This window comes from Macrobrachium nipponense, chromosome 17 (assembly GCF_015104395.2).
Source record: "Macrobrachium nipponense isolate FS-2020 chromosome 17, ASM1510439v2, whole genome shotgun sequence".
NCBI classification, from domain to species: domain Eukaryota; kingdom Metazoa; phylum Arthropoda; class Malacostraca; order Decapoda; family Palaemonidae; genus Macrobrachium; species Macrobrachium nipponense.
In genome coordinates, this window is record NC_087210.1 from 89,614,351 (window position 1) to 89,632,511 (window position 18,161).

Genomic DNA, 18,161 nt, shown 5'->3' on the forward strand with positions numbered 1-18,161 from the left:
AGTACAAGGCATTTGTGCAGCATATGAATGATGAATAAAACATAAGATGATTGGAAGTATTCCAATTTGTGATAATACCCACACATTTTCTCATTACTAATTTCAGAAAAGTAAAACAAAATGAATGATTATGCATGAAATACAAGTATACAGAGTCAACAAAACCAAAAGTACATAAAAAAATAAAGGTAATCACAGCATTTATATCATGCAAATTTAAATGCAGATGACGCACTACAATACTCAAAGAAAGAGGAAACAATGTGAAATATTGGAAATCTATGTTCGGTCAGAGCACAAGGTTCAGTCTTAAAACACATGAAGGAAGAAAACTCTACCTAATAACTATATAAAAAATATCTCCATATTTGTAGTTAACCACATTTGCATTGCAAAATACTACTAGCAATTAAAAATGGACTGAAATCACCTCAAATGAATTGTCGGCTCATACAATAATTAAAACCATTTACCAACTACATTCTAAAGACTTTAACAAACCCAAACAGTAACTAAAACAGTGAGAAAATAGTTTTCTAGGATGTATACAATATGCTCTCATGAGGTTCCAACTTTACATCAAGCTCACTAGCTAGCCAGAGTTTCTTGGACATTCCACGATGGCTTCCCAACTTGGAGCAAGTAGATTCCTAGTGAAAAACAATGATGACTGTTGATTATTGTTTTCCAAAAAAAATTTGATAAGTGGTTACTTTATGCATACCACTTTTAACTCAAACCTCGCATGCTTTGCTTCCTGGTATTGAGGTTCTCTTCATAAGCTCTAAAATTACCAATCTCACAAAATTTCCCTTAATCTCATTTTATAGGGCAATATCTCATGAAATTCCAACCCCGGGGTAAAAAAAAAACATCAAATACTGAAATACAGCAACCAACCTTTATCATGATGCAAAGCTGTTACAGATAACATTTACCCAGGTGTACCACTTATGGCTCTTCTACTAAAATATGACACCTCTGTACTACTATTACAACTACTCTAACTGCTAACAATACTGCTACCTTGCTTGGAAAATAGCAAATTTAAAAATGCTTCGATAAATATTAAAATATACTTTTAATTTACTTCTACTGAAAACACTGTAAAAAAAGCTAATGTCATACTTGATACTACACTACTGAAAATATTTTTTAAAATACTCAGGTGCCTCTAGAAATTTGTTTACAAAACTTTGAAAAATACACCATTTAATTACTCATGAAAAATCTGTGAACGCTAAACCCACAAAATTCGAGAGCCAACATTATCACAAAAAACTACTGTACTAATTTTTCAAAGGTAATTCCAAAGAATACTTTTGATTTCAAACTATAATACACACAGATCTGAAGGAGCTAACTTACCTTACAATCGACAAAGTACTTCCCAGAAACACTCTCAATTTCCTCTGATACTGCTAAATGTATGGATGTCTGAGCTCCCAATTTTGAGTCCTGTAGGAAATAAAAGTTACTAACCACAGAACTGCAATCTTAATGAACAATGTAGCAAAATCTCTTAAACTATTTCAGCATAGCAAATTGCTTTAAAAATTTTCATAAAATAATATACTGAACTATCCAAAGGTAAAGATTTATATGGTCTTATAATTCAGCTTGTATATACTGTATATAATCCCTGTTAAAAATACAAATAATTCAACAAATAAGTATACCAATTTCAACAGATGTAGTTAAATAAATTCTACATTTTCTTTTATCTTACCTTCGATATCAAATACTGAGGCAGTGATAGCATGAATCCAAATAGGCCACCAACTTTTGAATTTATTTCAGTACGAACACAACCAGGATGAAGGCTGTTGGCAACAATACCTATAAAATACAAAAATATACAATAATTATTTGTTCCAAACATAAAAACCTCATAACTGTATTTAAGTTTACGTAACCATTTACGAGTAGAAAAACAACATACTGAATACCTGCTTAAACTAGTAAATGGTAAGACCTCCCACCATTTGCAAGAGTAACAAAAGCAAATAGCAATACACTGCAATTTCACATGTAGATTGGTCAACTGCTGGCCAACAGACTGTTTTTTATCCCATTTAAAGACGCATGAAATTACTCATTCACAAATTTCACCAGTAAACCAAAAACATGAATCAATTACAGGAGCATGGAGGCAGCACAAAAATCATTTTCAATTTTGTGAGTATTTTAAGGAATTACAAACTTTTATTCAAGTTTACTTTAGCTAAACAACAACACATGAAAGGTAGTTAACTTTCTATATACTTAGCATTCATCCAACTGATTATGGATCATAATGAAATGGCAATAAGCATCCATCATTTAACTTTAGTCAATAGAATATGCTAGGATTAACTATTTACACAGCCTTTGTCTCATATATGATTGGAGAGCTTTAGCGTAAAGTTTCACTCTTACAGTTTCAATGGTCTTAGAAATTTTGACAGTTAAAATATCATTATGTTTATCTAAAATGGCAAAATAATTTAAATTCATACTAGATTCACAAAATTATGCTTACCAGACCCCCGCAGTCTTTCTGACAACTCCAGTGTGAAAAGAACATTGCAGAGTTTACTCTGGTTGTAAGCTTTAAAAAAGTTATATGAAGTTTTTTCAAAGTTGAGATCCTCAGGATCAAGCTTTCCGCAGTAGTGATGCATCACAGAGGACACATTGACTATTCTGCTAGGTGCACTTTTCTTCAATAACTCTGAAAAATAGAGGTAAAAGTGCTTGGTTATACATGAAGGGGTGCATATTTATGTGGGAAAATATTTAGAACATCCCCTTCTGGCACATTATCTACCTCCCTCTTCAGTGATAACCATTTGAAGAGCTGATATAGTTTGCTTTAACACACCAACTAGGATCCTCCAAAACAATAAATTTGTTAAACAACAAAAATATAAACCTATAAACAAATTAACCCTAAAATATGCACTGTATCTAAAATTAACAATCAAATCGAAGTTTCAAAGCATACATATCATAGGTACTAATATTTATTTGATTAATATCAACTGCATCCAAAATAAAATTTCAGGATTATCACAGCTGAAGTTTTAGAAAACAGACATCCAAAAAGTTTATATAACATAAAACTGATTTTCCATACAAATTCATCAGTCTTACTACAGTCATAATGACCACCCAGACTTAACGTGTCTTTAACTCAAAAAAGAAGGGAGCTCTCTTGCAACACAAGTGCCAACTGGACCCTCAGGAATCCATCAACTAACCACCAAATAACTCCTTCAGCAAAGTTCCAGCCACCTGAGGGGGAGGATGGGGTAGGAAACCTGTATGTGATCTACTCATCAATGGTGTTTTCATTTTACTGGTCTATGTCCCAATTGAGGCAGAGAGCAGCTTCATTTCTCAAAGTGGAGGCTTTACTACAACCACAAGTGTTGTATCATCGGCATACTGAACAACCTTGTTTTCAGTATGCAGATCAATATAATTATTAAGAAAACAATACAAAGTTTACCAGGCAATAATGAAATAGAAGGTAAAGTCCACGAAAAAGCAAAGCAAACATATAGTACATGCAGTATGCTTATTCTCTGCTATAATACAGCAAAGAAAAATTCAACAGTGAAGTGGTAACATGGGAAAAACACAAATAAAACAGTAAGCACTTAAACTATAGAGCTGACAAAAAACACTGTGAAACATTCTAAACTACAAGGCTCATAGCCACTGCCAAAAAAGCATGGCTCTCAGGATGATTGTAATATAATTATAGAGAGCCCAACTATGATATGTCCCCATAGGTATAGAAATCACACTTTTACCACTACTGATGGAAATATTGAAGAGAAGGTAAAATTTAGTAATTAATTAATGGAATGAGAATTTGTGTAACAATAATATAACATTGAAAGTTTGCCTTCATGCTGCGAAAGACCAAATCTCACCAACACTACAGACAAACAAAAAGTGAAAAGGTGGTTGATTGGTAACTGAAGGGTCCAGGTGGCACATGAACCAATAGGCTACCTTACTTCTGTCTATAATACTAAAGACTGTTGAATCAGGGAATAATTGACATGAATGTAGACATATATACTCATAGGGTTGAAATGGAACACATACAATTAGCAGCCTTCTGCTCTAACGAATTTTCAAGTATAATTCAAATATAAATAAAGTCCCAAAATCAATTCTAGTCTAATGTACATTACCACTATGGAACTTCATAAACATATATAAAGATTACTAATAATTTCCTAATACCAGTATGACATACAATTAGTGTGCTAATGATTGGAATGATGTTAATGTGAACTCTTTCACTGCTTTTCCTTTCATATCATTTAATAAGAACCTTTTACATAAGTAAAAACTAGACTTAATGTCTTTTGTCTGCTGCAGTCTTACAATAATTTTCTATCATATGAAAAATATGACCTCATTCCTTTCCGGTTCAAAAGAGAAAGGTTTTTATACCTGTAATGTGTAATTAGATTTCATTACACATGCACATTTACTCAAGATTAAATTATGCTCAAAATTACAAACATTATAATTACCTAGCAAGATATTGGTGAGGAGAAAGTGTCCATAATGATTAGTAGCCATTGTCAACTCGAGCCCATCAGTGGTGAGTGTACGGCGTAAAGACCCAGGAATGCCTGCATTATTGACCTGGAAAGAAATTTGGAGATGAAGATACAAAGGCAAAATGATATTGTTATGATACAATAAAGTTTTATACATACTTACCTGGTAGATATATACTTAGCTATACACTCCGTCGTCCCGACAGAAATTCGAATTTCGTGGCACACATTACAGGTAGGTCAGGTGATCTATCGCCCTGCCGCTGGGTGGCAGGAATAGGAACCATTCCCATTTTCTATCAGATTTTCTCTTCCAACTGTCTCCTGAGGGGAGGCTGGGAGGGCAATAAATCGTATATATCTGCCAGGTAAGTATGTATAAAACTTTATTGTATCATAACAATATCATTTTTATACATTCAACTTCCCTGTCAGATATATACTTAGCTGATTCACACCATTGGAGGAGGGTAAGAGACAGCTAATTACTGACATAGACAGGAAAAACAACATACGTTGTAGGTAAAATAAAAATAATAAACCTTGGTTCCTACCTGATTAGGCGGAAGACTTCGTGGCTACTGCCCAGGAGTCTGCTTCGCCTCAAGAGCCTCAGCGAGATATTGATCTATGGCTAAGAGTTCTTGTGGGTCTGTCAAAGGGGTCTCAACCACTTACTCGGCAGAGCCTAAATGGCATTTGTCAAAGTTCTGTCATCCACTAACTTGACAAAAAACACCAAAATGAAGGAGCACAACACCGATCCCGATCACCTGATCCTAACACCCTTGTTAGTTCTAATGATTGAAAGGAGTTATCCCCGAAACTCCTCCCAAACAACCAATAACTCGAATCACATAAATCACACATACATTAAAATACAAAAAAAAAAAAAAAAAATTTTTGTACAACTGTACTAGTTAGATACCTACTTAGTTCCTTACTTGACAAAGGCAACGGCCGCCTGTGCGACGTCAAGCACCCTTGTCAGTAGAAAACCAAGAACATGTCTAACCAGAAAGTTTATGTACCTAACGAAAAAATTTAAGGATCAGTATTTGCTCCAGCTCCCAGCACCGTATCCGCTGACACGAACGGACCCAGAGAGAAGCATTTCTCATATGTTACTCTTACATCTTTAAGATAATGAGATGCAAAGACCGAATTACATCTCCAATATGTTGCGTCTAAGATGTCTTTCATAGACATGTTTCTTTGAAACGCTAATGATGTAGCCACTGCTCTCACCTCATGAGCCCTTACTCTAAGCAACTTGAAGGAGTCATCAAGACATTTTTCATGAGCTTCTGTAATAACATTTCTCACAAAAAATGCCAGGGCGTTTTTGGACATGGGTCTCTTCGTGTCCCTTACCGCACACCATAGACCTTGTTGACAACCTCCGAGTTCCTTCTTCTTCTTAAGGTAAAACTTAAGAGCCCTGACTGGGCAAAGGGATCTCTCTATATCCTCTCCCACCAAGCTCGAAAGTCCTTTCACTTCAAAACTCCTGGGCCAGGGTTTTGAAGGGTTCTCGTTCTTAGCCAGAAACAATGTCTAGAAAGAACAAATAGCAGAATCTCCCTTAAATCCAACCCGAGAATCTAGGGCGTGGAGTTCACTCGTTCTTTTAGCCGTAGCGAGGGATAAAAGGAAGATACATTTTCTTGTTAAATCTTGAAACGAGGCAAGGTGAAGAGGTTCAAATTTGTCCGATGTCAGGAACTTCAGGACCACATCCAGGTTCCAGCTCGGAGTTCTCGGTGATTTAGACTTCGAAGTCTCGAAGGACCTTATAAGGTCGTGGAGGTCCTTGTCGTCCGCTATTTTCAGCCCTCTATTTCTGAACACTGCTGAAAGCATACTCTTATATCCCTTGATGGTAGAAACCGATACATGAGATTCTTCTCTAAGGAAAATCAGAAAATCGGCTATGTTGGTCACAGAGGTGTCAGAGGAGGACAGCTTCTTCGCTCTACACCATCTCCTAAACACTTCCCACTTCGATTGGTAAACCCGAATTGTTGACAATCTTCGGGCTCTTGCGATAGTGCTCGCAGCTTTGCGCGAAAAGCCTCTCGCTCTGACAAGTCTTTTGATAGTCGAAAGGCAGTCAGAGCGAGAGCGGGGAGGTTTTGATGAAACCTCTCGAAGTGGGGTTGTTTGAGCAGATCTGTCCTACTTGGAAGAGATCTGGGGAAGTCCACCGTCCATTCCAGTACCTCTGTGAACCAATCTTGAGAGGGCCAAAAGGGGGCGATGAGTGTTAACTTCGTCCCTTCTGATGCCACAAACTTCCTGAGTACTTCCCCTAGAAGTTTGAACAGAGGAAAGGCGTAGCCGTCTAAGCCCGACCAGTTCAGTAGAAAGGCGTCGACCGCGATCGCTCTCAGATCCTCTACTGAAGAGCAGAAGTTTTCTATCCTTTTGGAGAGGAACGTTGCGAAGAGGTCTATGTGAGGCCTCCCCCACAGGGACCAGAGGCTTTGACAAACTTCCGAGTGGAGAGTCCACTATGTGGGAAGGACGTGATTTCTCCTGCTGAGTCTGTCTGCTCTGACGTTCTTTTCTCCTTTTACAAATCTCGTCAGGAGGGTAACTTTTCTTTCCTCCGCCCATACTAACAGCTCCTTTGCTAGTTCGTATAGGGAGAAAGAATGGGTCCCCCCGTTTTCTGATATAAGCCAGAGCCGTGGTGTTGTCCGAGTTGACTTGGACCACCCGGTCTCTGACTTCTAACTCGAAGCACTTTAGGGCTAGGTAAATCGCCAGCAGTTCTTTGGAATTTATATGCCAGCACACCTGTTCCTTCGTCCAGGCGCCTGACACTTCCCTTGCTCCTAAAGTCGCTCCCCATCCTGTCTCCGATGCGTCGGAGAACAATATTCAGTCTGGGTTCCGGATAGCCAGAGACATACCCTCGTTCTTCTTTAGAGGGGCCAGCCACCATTTCAGATGACTCTTGATTTCCACAGGGATCGTGAAAGAGTCCGTCAATTTTCCCATCTTCCATTTCCACACTTTCCGTAGGAAGAATTGAAGCGGGCGAATGTGAAGTCTCCCTAGGGAATTGAACTGTTCCAGTGAGGAAAGGGTCCCTAGAAGGCTTAACCATTCCCTCGCTGAGCTGCGTTCTTTCCCTTGGAAGTTCAAGACTTTTTGAAGGCCTCGAAGGAGTCTTTCCTGTGAAGGAAAAGCCCGAAAACCCCGAGAATCCATCTGAATCCCCAGATAAACTAAGTTCTGGCTGGGGATCATCTGAGATTTCTCGAGGTTGACGAGCAATCCAAGAGACTTTATCAGGTCTAGTGACGTGTTCAAGTCCTCCAAACACTGGCTCTCTGATTTGGCTCTTATGAGCCAATCGTCCAGGTAAAGGGAGATGTTGATCCCTTTTAGATGAAGCCACCTTGCTACATTCCTCATTAGGTAGGTGAATACCTGAGGAGCTGTAGACAGGCCGAAGCACAAGGCCCTGAACTGGAAGATCTTGTCCTGTATCACAAATTGAAGATACTTCCTCGATGATGGATCAATCGGAACGTGGAAATAAGCATCTTGAAGGTCCAGGGAGACCATCCAGTCTCCAGGACGAAGCGCCGACAGAACCGAGGCAGAAGTCTCCATGGAGAATTTCTTCTTCCCCACGAAGCGGTTCAGTGCGCTTACGTCTAGCACCGGCCTCCACCCCCCCGAAGCTTTCGGGACTAAGAAAAGGCGATTGTAAAACCCCGGGGAGTGAGGGTCCTGTACTAGCTCTATTGCTTCCTTGATCCACATTGATTCCACCATCTGAAGAAGTACTTCTCTCAGAACAGGGTCCTTGTACCTCGCCGACAGTTCCCTCGGTGTCATAGTTAAGGGAGGGCTGTCCAGGAAAGGGATTAGGTATCCCTTCTCCAGTACTGGCAATGTCCAAGGGTCGGCTTCTCTCGAGGCCCAGGCTTCTACAAAATTTAGAAGTCTGGCACCTACACCTATTTGGTCGGAGGGAAGACCTTCCTCGCTTCTCCGAAGGCTTCCTTTTCGAAGAGGGTCGAGTAGAGGAGACTCCACGAAACGGCTGTAGAGGAACTCTTGAATCTTTCTTCGCAACAGTTACAGCTGGTCGATTCTTTTTCGCCGACTGAACCAAGAGGTCCTGTGTTACCTTCTCAGATAGCGAACGAGCAATATCCCTCACTAATTGGGAAGGGAACAGGTGCTCAGACAAAGGCGCGTAGAGAAGAGCTGACCTCTGAGTAGGCGAGACAGCTTTAGTAAGGAAAGATCCATACACTGACCTCTTCTTGATCATTCCCGATCCAAACAGGGAAGCCACCTCTCCTGAACCATCTTGAACCGCCTTATCCGTACATGACAGAATACTGTGAAGAACCTCAGGTTCGAGAAAATCAGGTTCTTGAGTCTTCTTTGCCAGCACCCCAAGGGACCAGTCCAGGAAGTTAAATACTTCTAAGACGTGGAAAAGTCCCTTGAGGAGCTGGTCTAGCTCCAACATACTCCAAGAGGATTTGGCGGAAGAAAGGGAGTGTCTCCTTGACGAATCAATGAGACTAGAGAAGTCTGATTCTGCTGAAGATGGAAGCATCAGACCCTTAGCTTCTCCAGTCCCGTACCATATGCCTCTCCTTCCCGAAAGTTTGGAGGGAGGCATGCAACACACCATCTTTCCTGCTTCATTTTTGGTGTTCATCCACGAGCCAAGAGCTTGGAGGGCCTTCTTCATCGAAATCGCAGGCTTCATTTTTAGAAAGGAAGAGGACTTCGAGGCCTTCGTACTCGAGAAAAGAGACCGAGGCAAAGGAGGAGCTGCAGGGCTCAAAGAGTCTCCGAATTCCTGGAATAAAAGAGAAGCCAAGATCTTGTAGTTACAAAGGCCTTCATTTACTGGTGTCTCTTCATCAGACACATCTTCCAACTCAAGAGCAGCAGTCGGGGAACGATCTCGTTTAGACTGCAAGTCTTCTGTGACTCCCCGTTCCTGAGGAGAAAGGCTTCTCGATGGAGAAGGACTGTCAGTTCTAGAAGCCTTCTTTTCATGTAAATCTACCGAAACTTTCGGTTTATCTAAAGAAGTAGAGGTAGCTACAGCAACCTTCAAAGGTCCAGCAGAAGTCCGATGATCTATCGTAGTTGGAGCCTCACTCCTAGTTGGCTCCTCGCACCTGGCTAGCGCCTGGCGCCTTGTTTCTGGTTGTAGCCTCATGCCTGGCTGAAGCTTCACGCTTGACTGGCGTCTCGCGTCTGGAAGGCGCCTGGCGCCTAAAAGGAGATCCGCTGTCAGAAGAAGACATTTCTCTGTAGGAGAGCGGAACGCGCTTGGAGGAAGGAGAACGTACTGCTTCCTGTTCATTGCGAGGGACAAAAGAGGGAAACCTGGATCTCTTGATCGGTAGATATACATCCTTCCTTCTAGGAGGATCCCCTCGTGCCTGGCTGGAGAGTACTCCAACCAGGGAAGCGATCTGTTCCTGCATATTCTGCAGAATTCTCGTTGTCTCTCTGTTCTTGTCCACAGGAGAATGAGAATGTTCAGGTGCAGGGGGCTCCCAGTACTCCATAGGAGAGAGCACAGATCTCTTTGCTCTCTTCCGATTCGATGGCGATACTTCTGGGAAACGCTCAGGACTTGAATAGAGTTGAGGCGCCTTCTAGCCCCTCTTCAAAGGACGGGAAAGATCCGTGGATCTCCACCCGCGCTTAGGCGAAGAAGTCTCGGAAGACGAGAAGCACTCTCCGAGAACGCTTTTGCAGTAGCGATCTCTGGCAGTCTGAGCCGAAACAGAAACTGCTGAAGGGACGTCTGACTGGTGGGGATTCTCCACAACCTCCGTATGGCTTTCGACATTCCTTCTCCTCTGGGCTTGGGAGCTTGGAAGCGGTCTAGGCCTGGGAGCGTTGTGGAGCCGATCAGAAGCCCCCTCCACTACACTGGGGACACTCACGTCACTATCCACTGCACTGTTCATTTTAGAATCACTTTGCTTACCTTCCAGGGCCGCCATCTTAATTTCCATTCTCTTAAGGGCGGCTTTAAGATCTGCAATTTCAGATGCAGAATCTGTAGGAATTGCGAAGGGGGAAGGGGCTGAAACAGACGTAACAGGGGCAATATTTACAAGAGGAGAAGTTACAAAATTAGAAACTTGATCGCTAGATCTAGAACTAATGAGGGATTTGGAAGAAGCCTTCCTCACCCTATCTCTCTCTAACTTCTTCGAGTAAGAAGTTAGAGACTTCCATCCTTCTGCACTCAAATTCTCACATTCATTACAAGTGTTATCCAAAGTGCAATCATACCTTCTGCAACGTCTACATACAGTGTGAGGATCAACCGAAGCCTTCGGCATCCTCACCTTACAGCCCTCATTCACACACACTCTCCACACAGTTCCAGAGTCAGACATATTAAAGCAAAATCCAAAATCCAAAATACAGTCCACAATAGCGTATGCCAATACAACGATCCAGATACGTCACCAAAAAAGCCAACAGGAAGATCAATTGCGATGAAAATAACAAAATTCAGTCAGAGGAACTAACAACGATGTTGCTAGAACCGGCGACAGAGAAAATCTAATAGAAAATGGGAATGGTTCCTATTCCTGCCACCCAGCGGCAGGGCGATAGATCACCTGACCTACCTGTAGTGTGTGCCGCGAAATTCGAATTTCTGTCGGGACGACGGAGTCTATAGCTAAGTATATATCTGACAGGGAAGTTGAATGTATAAAAATAATAATTAATACTGTAGTTATATCAAGAAAGGAGATTAAATATACTGTGCAAAAGATTTTCAAATTCTAATGTGTTAAGGAACTACAAAAATGTTCAAGCACAAAAGTACAACCAATGTATTTCCCAAAATTTAATCTCAGGGCGTAACAAAACAAAGGTTTTTGCCTATTTAGTATTAAAGCAGACTGCATCCCTGTACATAACTTTGAATTTGTGATCGATGGAGAGGCTGAAAATAGACTGGAGCTTGTTGACATGACAGTGGAACTGATAGAGTATGTGACATTTAAAGCAGTTGGAAGAGCCCTTAGAATAGTGAAAAATAAAGCTTCTGAACAATTACATATGGCAAATAATTTGCTAAAAGCACACTGAGAACCAGCCAGTGATGAGCTGGCCCAAATATATAAAAGGAAGAGAAGGGGCCAGGTAAGAGGGAAAGTATTACAATAATACAATAAAGAAAATTGGGATACACACTATACACTATACTACTGTATAGAATACAAAGAAGGAATTTGCAAAAAAATTCTCAAATAAACGACTGTTAATTTTGCCTCATACAAACAAAGTCAACAGCACAGGGAGCCTTAATTAGGAATCAATGGCAGGAAAGGTAGAATGCAATAAAAATTCTCTCTGAAAAGGTAAATTGGTCTCCTCTCCTCAGGAGAAAGGATTACAATCTGCTTAAGAATATTTGATTTAGAAGTTATAGATAAGACGAACAACATCCAAAATGATCCTACTAAATTTACTGACTCAAATCACCCCAAGTTTGCTTCTATTTTCAAAATAGAAGACAAATTCAAAAGATCTTGGAAAATAGTCTGGATCAGCTTTCTTCTGGTTCTTCAAACGTTGTACTATACGGTTTACCTAAAGTTTACAAAGAGAATGTTCCACTCAGAACTAAGCTGCTTACAATACACCTAATTTTAATGTAGCCAAATTACTTCTGCTTCCTTTGAAACCTCTCACCTGCAATGGGTATACAGTAGATGGATGTATGATATTTAGAGCTAAAGCCCAACCACTGAGGCCAAGAAGGCCATTCAGCACTGTAATGAAGGTTAAATAAATTGAATTATGATAAATGAATTAATGACTCTGTTAAAGAAATAATTCATAAAATTAGATTTGACTAATAAATAAAATAAAAATATGAAGTTTATTGAATGGCGTAATATATATTAAAAATGGTTTAATGTCTTTAAAAATCTGTATGATATGATATATAAATAATTAACTAAATGTTATTAAAAATTTGTATACACTTTAAAAAGGAGATGAGAGCAGAAATATGTGCTTCATCTCCCAAGATGCTCAAGAGGGATTTACCCTGGAAATATCTTTCCCTTTGGTTAGAATATCTGGGGCAAACCATCAGAATGTGCTCCACTGTCAGTATCTCGTCACAGTAAGCACACACTGGTGGGCTGCTTCCTTCCAAAATAAACTGATGGGTTAAATAAGTGTGCCCAATCCTTAATCTCGTTAAAATAGCCTCTCTTCATCTGTCAAGCTGCAATGACGAAGGGCATGGCAGTATATTTTTCCTAATATTTCTATACTACTTACTATTATTGTCATTTACTTAATACATAAGACCTAATAGGACCTTTCTTTTACTTAATACATAAGACCTAATAGGACCTTTTAGGTCTGTATGAGGCACTTTTCTGAAAGTTGTTTCTGGTAAGGTATACAATTAGTACAGTACAATTAGGGTTTAACCTCAAAATTTAGAATGACAAACTGAAACTTTGAGAGTATGTAGAGGTGAATTGTGTTATCTTCATCTAAATAGTCCCAAAAAATCCAGTGACTGGTTTTTGAGTTAAGGCCACAAAATGGCGGCCATTTTGGAATTTTCAATTTTTCTCATTTATTGCTCCTATAGGGTAAAATATTGAATTAGTAAATGAAATACACATCAGGTTCTTATTATATGATACTTGTAAAAGCTATTTACATAAAATTCTTGAGTACTAACACCATCAGTGTGAAATTATGTGCCTTTATCTTTAAAAATTTCAGTTACTGGCGGTTGACAGGAATATTCCCGTTCCTGCTGTTGGAAAAATAATTGGTATATCAAAATTATTATCTAAATAAATCATCTGCAGAATTTTCTTGTCTTTTAAATGACACCAAAAGGACATTTCTATGACATGCCACTGCCATAGTATCTTTGTTTGAATATATATATATACTTACATCTGCAGACGTACTTTTTTCCGTGTACCTATGTGACAAATCAGTATAATATATAATGCATACATACTATAAAATGTTTTGTACTGTATGATCATTAATGTTTCTATTTTTTTCAGGTAGAGTGAAACAGCGAATTCAGCTATTGAAAAGGCACAGAAATGGAAGACAAATCGAAATTTTGCATATTGTGTGAGCCCACTGGCAATAACTGTTTTGGTGAAACTGTGCACGTCATTAGAGGTTTGGATAAAATAATTGAGAGTAGTACTTCAAAAGAGGACAATGTAAAAGAATTACTGAAAAACAAGAGCTCCGTTGTTGTCCATGTGAAATGTAGAAAAGACTACACACGTCGCTTGGAGTCCGCACCTAGGAAAGTTCACACGACCCATGAAATCAGGCAAGAGTTCGATTTTAAATCCCAGTGTATATTTTGCGAGAAGAAAATTGCTGTGGATGTGAGAAAATTTAGGAAGACAACTTCTTGTGATTTTAGTGTCGTGGAAACACTAGAATTTGTTAACAACATTCGCACAAGTGCTGAAAAACGAAATGATAACTGGGGGAGAGAGATTCTTCTCCAAGTGTCCAATGTCATTGACCTTGTCGCAGCTGAGGGACGGTACCATCGTACATGCTACAAATACTTCTTGAGGCCAGGCAGTGCAAAGCCAGGAACAGCTACACTACAGGGACAAAAAATGGATAAGGAAAAGTCAATAGCATTTATCAAACTGTGCGAGTATTTGGAAGAAAATGATGAATGCCAGTATTCTATTGATGAATTAACGTCAATTATGAGTACCTATGAAAACGCTGATATTAATTATGGTAATCAATACTTGAAGAAGAAACTCAAGAACCATTATGGAAATCAAATAACAATAGTTGATAAGATAGGTAAGAGTGGAGTGGTGTGTTTCACTGAATGTATGAAAGATATTTTAACGGATGAATGGTATGATGCACGAAAAAGTGATCCTGCTGAAGATGCTAGAAGACTGATAGAAACTGCTGCTCTGATCATTCGAAATGCCATTCGTTCAAAAGCTTACAATTGTGAGGTATTCCCTTCAGCAGAGCAAGTCATTTCTGGAAATTGTGAGCTTGTTCCAGATTATCTTCGTATGTTAATTGATGGAATCTTGAAACCGAAAAAAAATGATAATCAAATACAAAGAAAGTCAATCAGTATACAGCATGCTATCATTGCTGCTGTTCGTCCTAGATCATTTGTCTCGCCCATACAAACTGGTCTGGGTGTTCATCTACACAGAAAGTATGGATCAAGAGTACTGATTGACATTGTTTCTAACCTAGGATTCTGTGCCCCCATATAGAGAAGTATTGCTGTATGAAGCATCAGCTACAATGAACCCATCAACTGCAGTAGATCCACAGTCATATATCCAATTTGTATATGATAATGCTGACTATAATGTTGCAACTTTAGATGGTCATAATACATTCCACTCAATGGGAGGAATCAAGTGTGTGACATCGGTAGATCAAGTTCATGAAAACACGCCCATTCCCAGGGCTGAGAGAATTGACAGTGAGGCATTAGCAACTCAGGGACTTCGCAAATTAATTGTGTACCATATGCCTATGGCAAAGGGCTATTCACTTTTGACTGCTGAAGACATAGAAACACTTGTACAAGAACCTGCAACTGTCAAACTAGCCCCACAACTTGACACATGGTGGATATGTAGCACATTGCTTCAAGGTCTCCCATGCCCGAATTGGAGTGGATTTATAAGCAAGATATACAGTAAAAGCTCATCTTACAAGACATCAGCTGTACTACCTGTACCATTTGTTAATCTTGATCCTACCAACCCTTCAACGATTTACAATTGCCTCCTGAATGCTGCAGAAGAAGGTCTAAAGAGTGGACAGTCTACAGTCATGGTAACCTTTGACCAACCACTTTACTCTAAAGCTTGTGATATGGTTCTTGCTGCTGGTCGCAGTAGCCCTCTTTCCCGTGTCACTGTACGCCTTGGAGGGTTTCATCTTCTTATGTCATATTTAGGAGCTATAGGGACCACAATGGCTGGAAGTGGCCTTGAAGAACTGTGGGAGACAGTGTATGCAAAGAACAGTGTTGTTCATATGATGACTGGACGTGCTTATGCCAGGAGTCTTCGAGCTCATTTCCTAACTCAACTTGCATTAGCAGTACTATTGTTGGAGTCATCTTCGGTTCATGAAACCCGAAGAAAGACTTACAAACCTGCAGCATGTCTTTGTTTGACAACACTGGAATACTGGAGGTAACAGCAAATTCAAGTGCTGTAAAGTCCATCATGAATCAACTTGAAATGAAGTTTACAGATGTTGAATCATGTGGAAGAACCGAAAAGCTATGGGTACAGTATTTTAGGTGTATTACAATTGTGAAACTCTTTATACGGGCAGAGTGTTGTGGTGATTGGAATCTTCACCTCTACAGTGTAAAACTCATGCTACCTTACTTGCATGCAGCAGGACAACTGAATTATGCAAAGTCTGCTCAAGTCTATCTACAGCAAATGCATAAACTGGAAAAAGTCATGAAACCAGAGGAGTTTGAAAAGTTTGCAACAGAGGGATATTTCACAATTAGAAGATCTGACAAGTTCTGGTCAGGGATCTGGACCGATATGACAGTTGAGCAAGTCCTCATGCGTTCCATCAAAACATCTCGAGGTCTCACCCGAGGACGTGGAATAACGCCATCAGTTGTCGCTAAATGGGTTAAGTCAATGCCCGCAACACCCAGTATCATTAATGCTGTTGAGTCTGTTAGTGGAGTTACTGCTACCACTTCAGAACAGCATATTGACCTTCGTGAATCTCGGCAGACTCATGATCTTACTGACATGAATACCTTCAAAAATTGGCTGGCTGCACACAACCCATACAACCGACCAACATCTATCCTAATCTCCATATCGAGTGGTATTGTTGCCAATGAAAAAATGATATTTTTATGATAAAATAAAGTTTCACATATACTTACCGAACAGTTACATAGCTTATAGCTTCTTACCTACAGCAGTCGAAATTCAACTTTATTTTATCATAAAAATATCATTTTCACATAAGTGACTTACCGAACAGTTACATAGCTGAATCCAAACTACCCGGAAGGAGGGTAGATGGACTACATAAAAATGACAGTAAGACCACATTAAACAGCAAATGTTGCAGTACCCTACCTTGTGAGAGAGCAGCTGCAGGAGAATACTGCCTCTGGTTGGTGCTCTCATCACTCGTAGGAGACGTGGCAGTATAGACCAGGGTCGTTCCTACTTAGTGGGATTTTGTAACCATGGACAAGACCGTTGATTGACAAAATATTAAAAAACAGGTAATGCCCTTGCCCTGGGCTTCAAAAACCAGATAAAAAACAACAGACCATCACCTATACCAAAAATAATGACATACTCAAAAGTAATAAATAAGATCTGGAGGTTCTCCAAAGTACTATGAGCCTCCAGTCTGCCCACGACTCAACAACCTATAACAAGGCGAGGAGACAGTAGAGGATAGAAAGTTCCCCTATGTTTCCTTTCCCAACACCATGCCCGCTACCGACAAAGGACCCAATTTACAACAACTATCATAGGTAGCCTCTACATTCTTCAGGTAAAATGAGGCGAACACAGATCTCGATCTCCAAAACGTAGATTGAAGAATCGAGGAAAGCGACATATTGTGCTTGAAGCTTAAGGATGTCGCCACTGCACGTATTTCATGTGCTTTCACCTTAAGCACATTTAGAGTCTGATCTTGGACTTGAGAGTGTGACTCCAGTATCAGACTTCTCAAAAAGAACGAAATAGCGTTCTTGGAGAGGGGTTTTGCAGAATTCTTAACCGAACACCAAAGTCGGTCGGAATTACCTCTAACGGATTGTGTCCTTGACAGGTAACATTTCAGAGCTCTGACAGGACATAGTAAATATTCTTCGTCCATCGGACCCACTATATTAGATAATCCCTTAAGTACAAAAGATTTAGGCCATGGGTTAGAGGGAGATTCGTTCTTTGCTAAAAATTCGTTAACAAAAGAACAAACCACATTACTATTTTTGAACCCCACCTCTTTGTGGATGGCTTGTAACTCACTCACTCTCCCTACTGTAGCCAATGCGAAGAGAAAAAGTGTCTTCCTCGTTACATCTCTCAAAGACGCTTCACGAAGTGGCTCGAATCGTGAAGACATCAGAAAAGTTAAAACTACGTCCAAGTTCCAGTCCACACTATCCTTCTTGGATACTTTTACTGTATTAAATGATTTAATTAAATCTCCAATATCCTGGTTAGGGGAGATGTCCAGCCCTCTATGCTTAAACACTGAGGACAGCATAGCTCTGTACCCTTTAATTGTCGATACCGACAAGTTCTTAACTTCTTTAAGGTACAGCAAAAAATCAGCTATTTCTGTCACAGAGGTTTTAGAAGACGAGAAATTATGTCTTCTGCACCACGTCCTAAAGACTCCCCACTTCGATTGGTAAAGCTTGGCAGAAGAGCTTCTTCGACAGTTAGCAATAGCCTCTGCCGCTCTACGAGAAAACCCCTTAGCTCTGACGAGTTTCCGGACAGTCTGAACCCTGTCAGTGACAGAGCGGACAAATTC

The 18,161-nt window shown here is 39.9% G+C and overlaps 1 protein-coding gene across 5 annotated transcripts in view; it reads right to left on the bottom strand.

Moving 5' to 3' along the window:
* Window positions 1-18,161, bottom strand: part of LOC135196464 (retinol dehydrogenase 13-like) — a 152,690-nt gene that overhangs the window by 1,026 nt on the left and 133,503 nt on the right. For all 5 annotated transcript variants that reach the window (XM_064223315.1, XM_064223314.1, XM_064223316.1 and 2 more), the window contains 5 exons: window positions 4,539-4,653; window positions 2,522-2,713; window positions 1,730-1,839; window positions 1,369-1,458; window positions 1-650 (listed from right to left, as the gene is read on the bottom strand). The exon at window positions 1-650 is cut by the window's left edge and continues 1,026 nt beyond it. In XM_064223315.1, coding sequence (XP_064079385.1) covers window positions 537-650; window positions 1,369-1,458; window positions 1,730-1,839; window positions 2,522-2,713; window positions 4,539-4,653 — 621 coding nt within the window. In that variant the 3' untranslated portion in view covers window positions 1-536. The remainder of the gene's footprint in view (window positions 651-1,368; window positions 1,459-1,729; window positions 1,840-2,521; window positions 2,714-4,538; window positions 4,654-18,161) is intronic.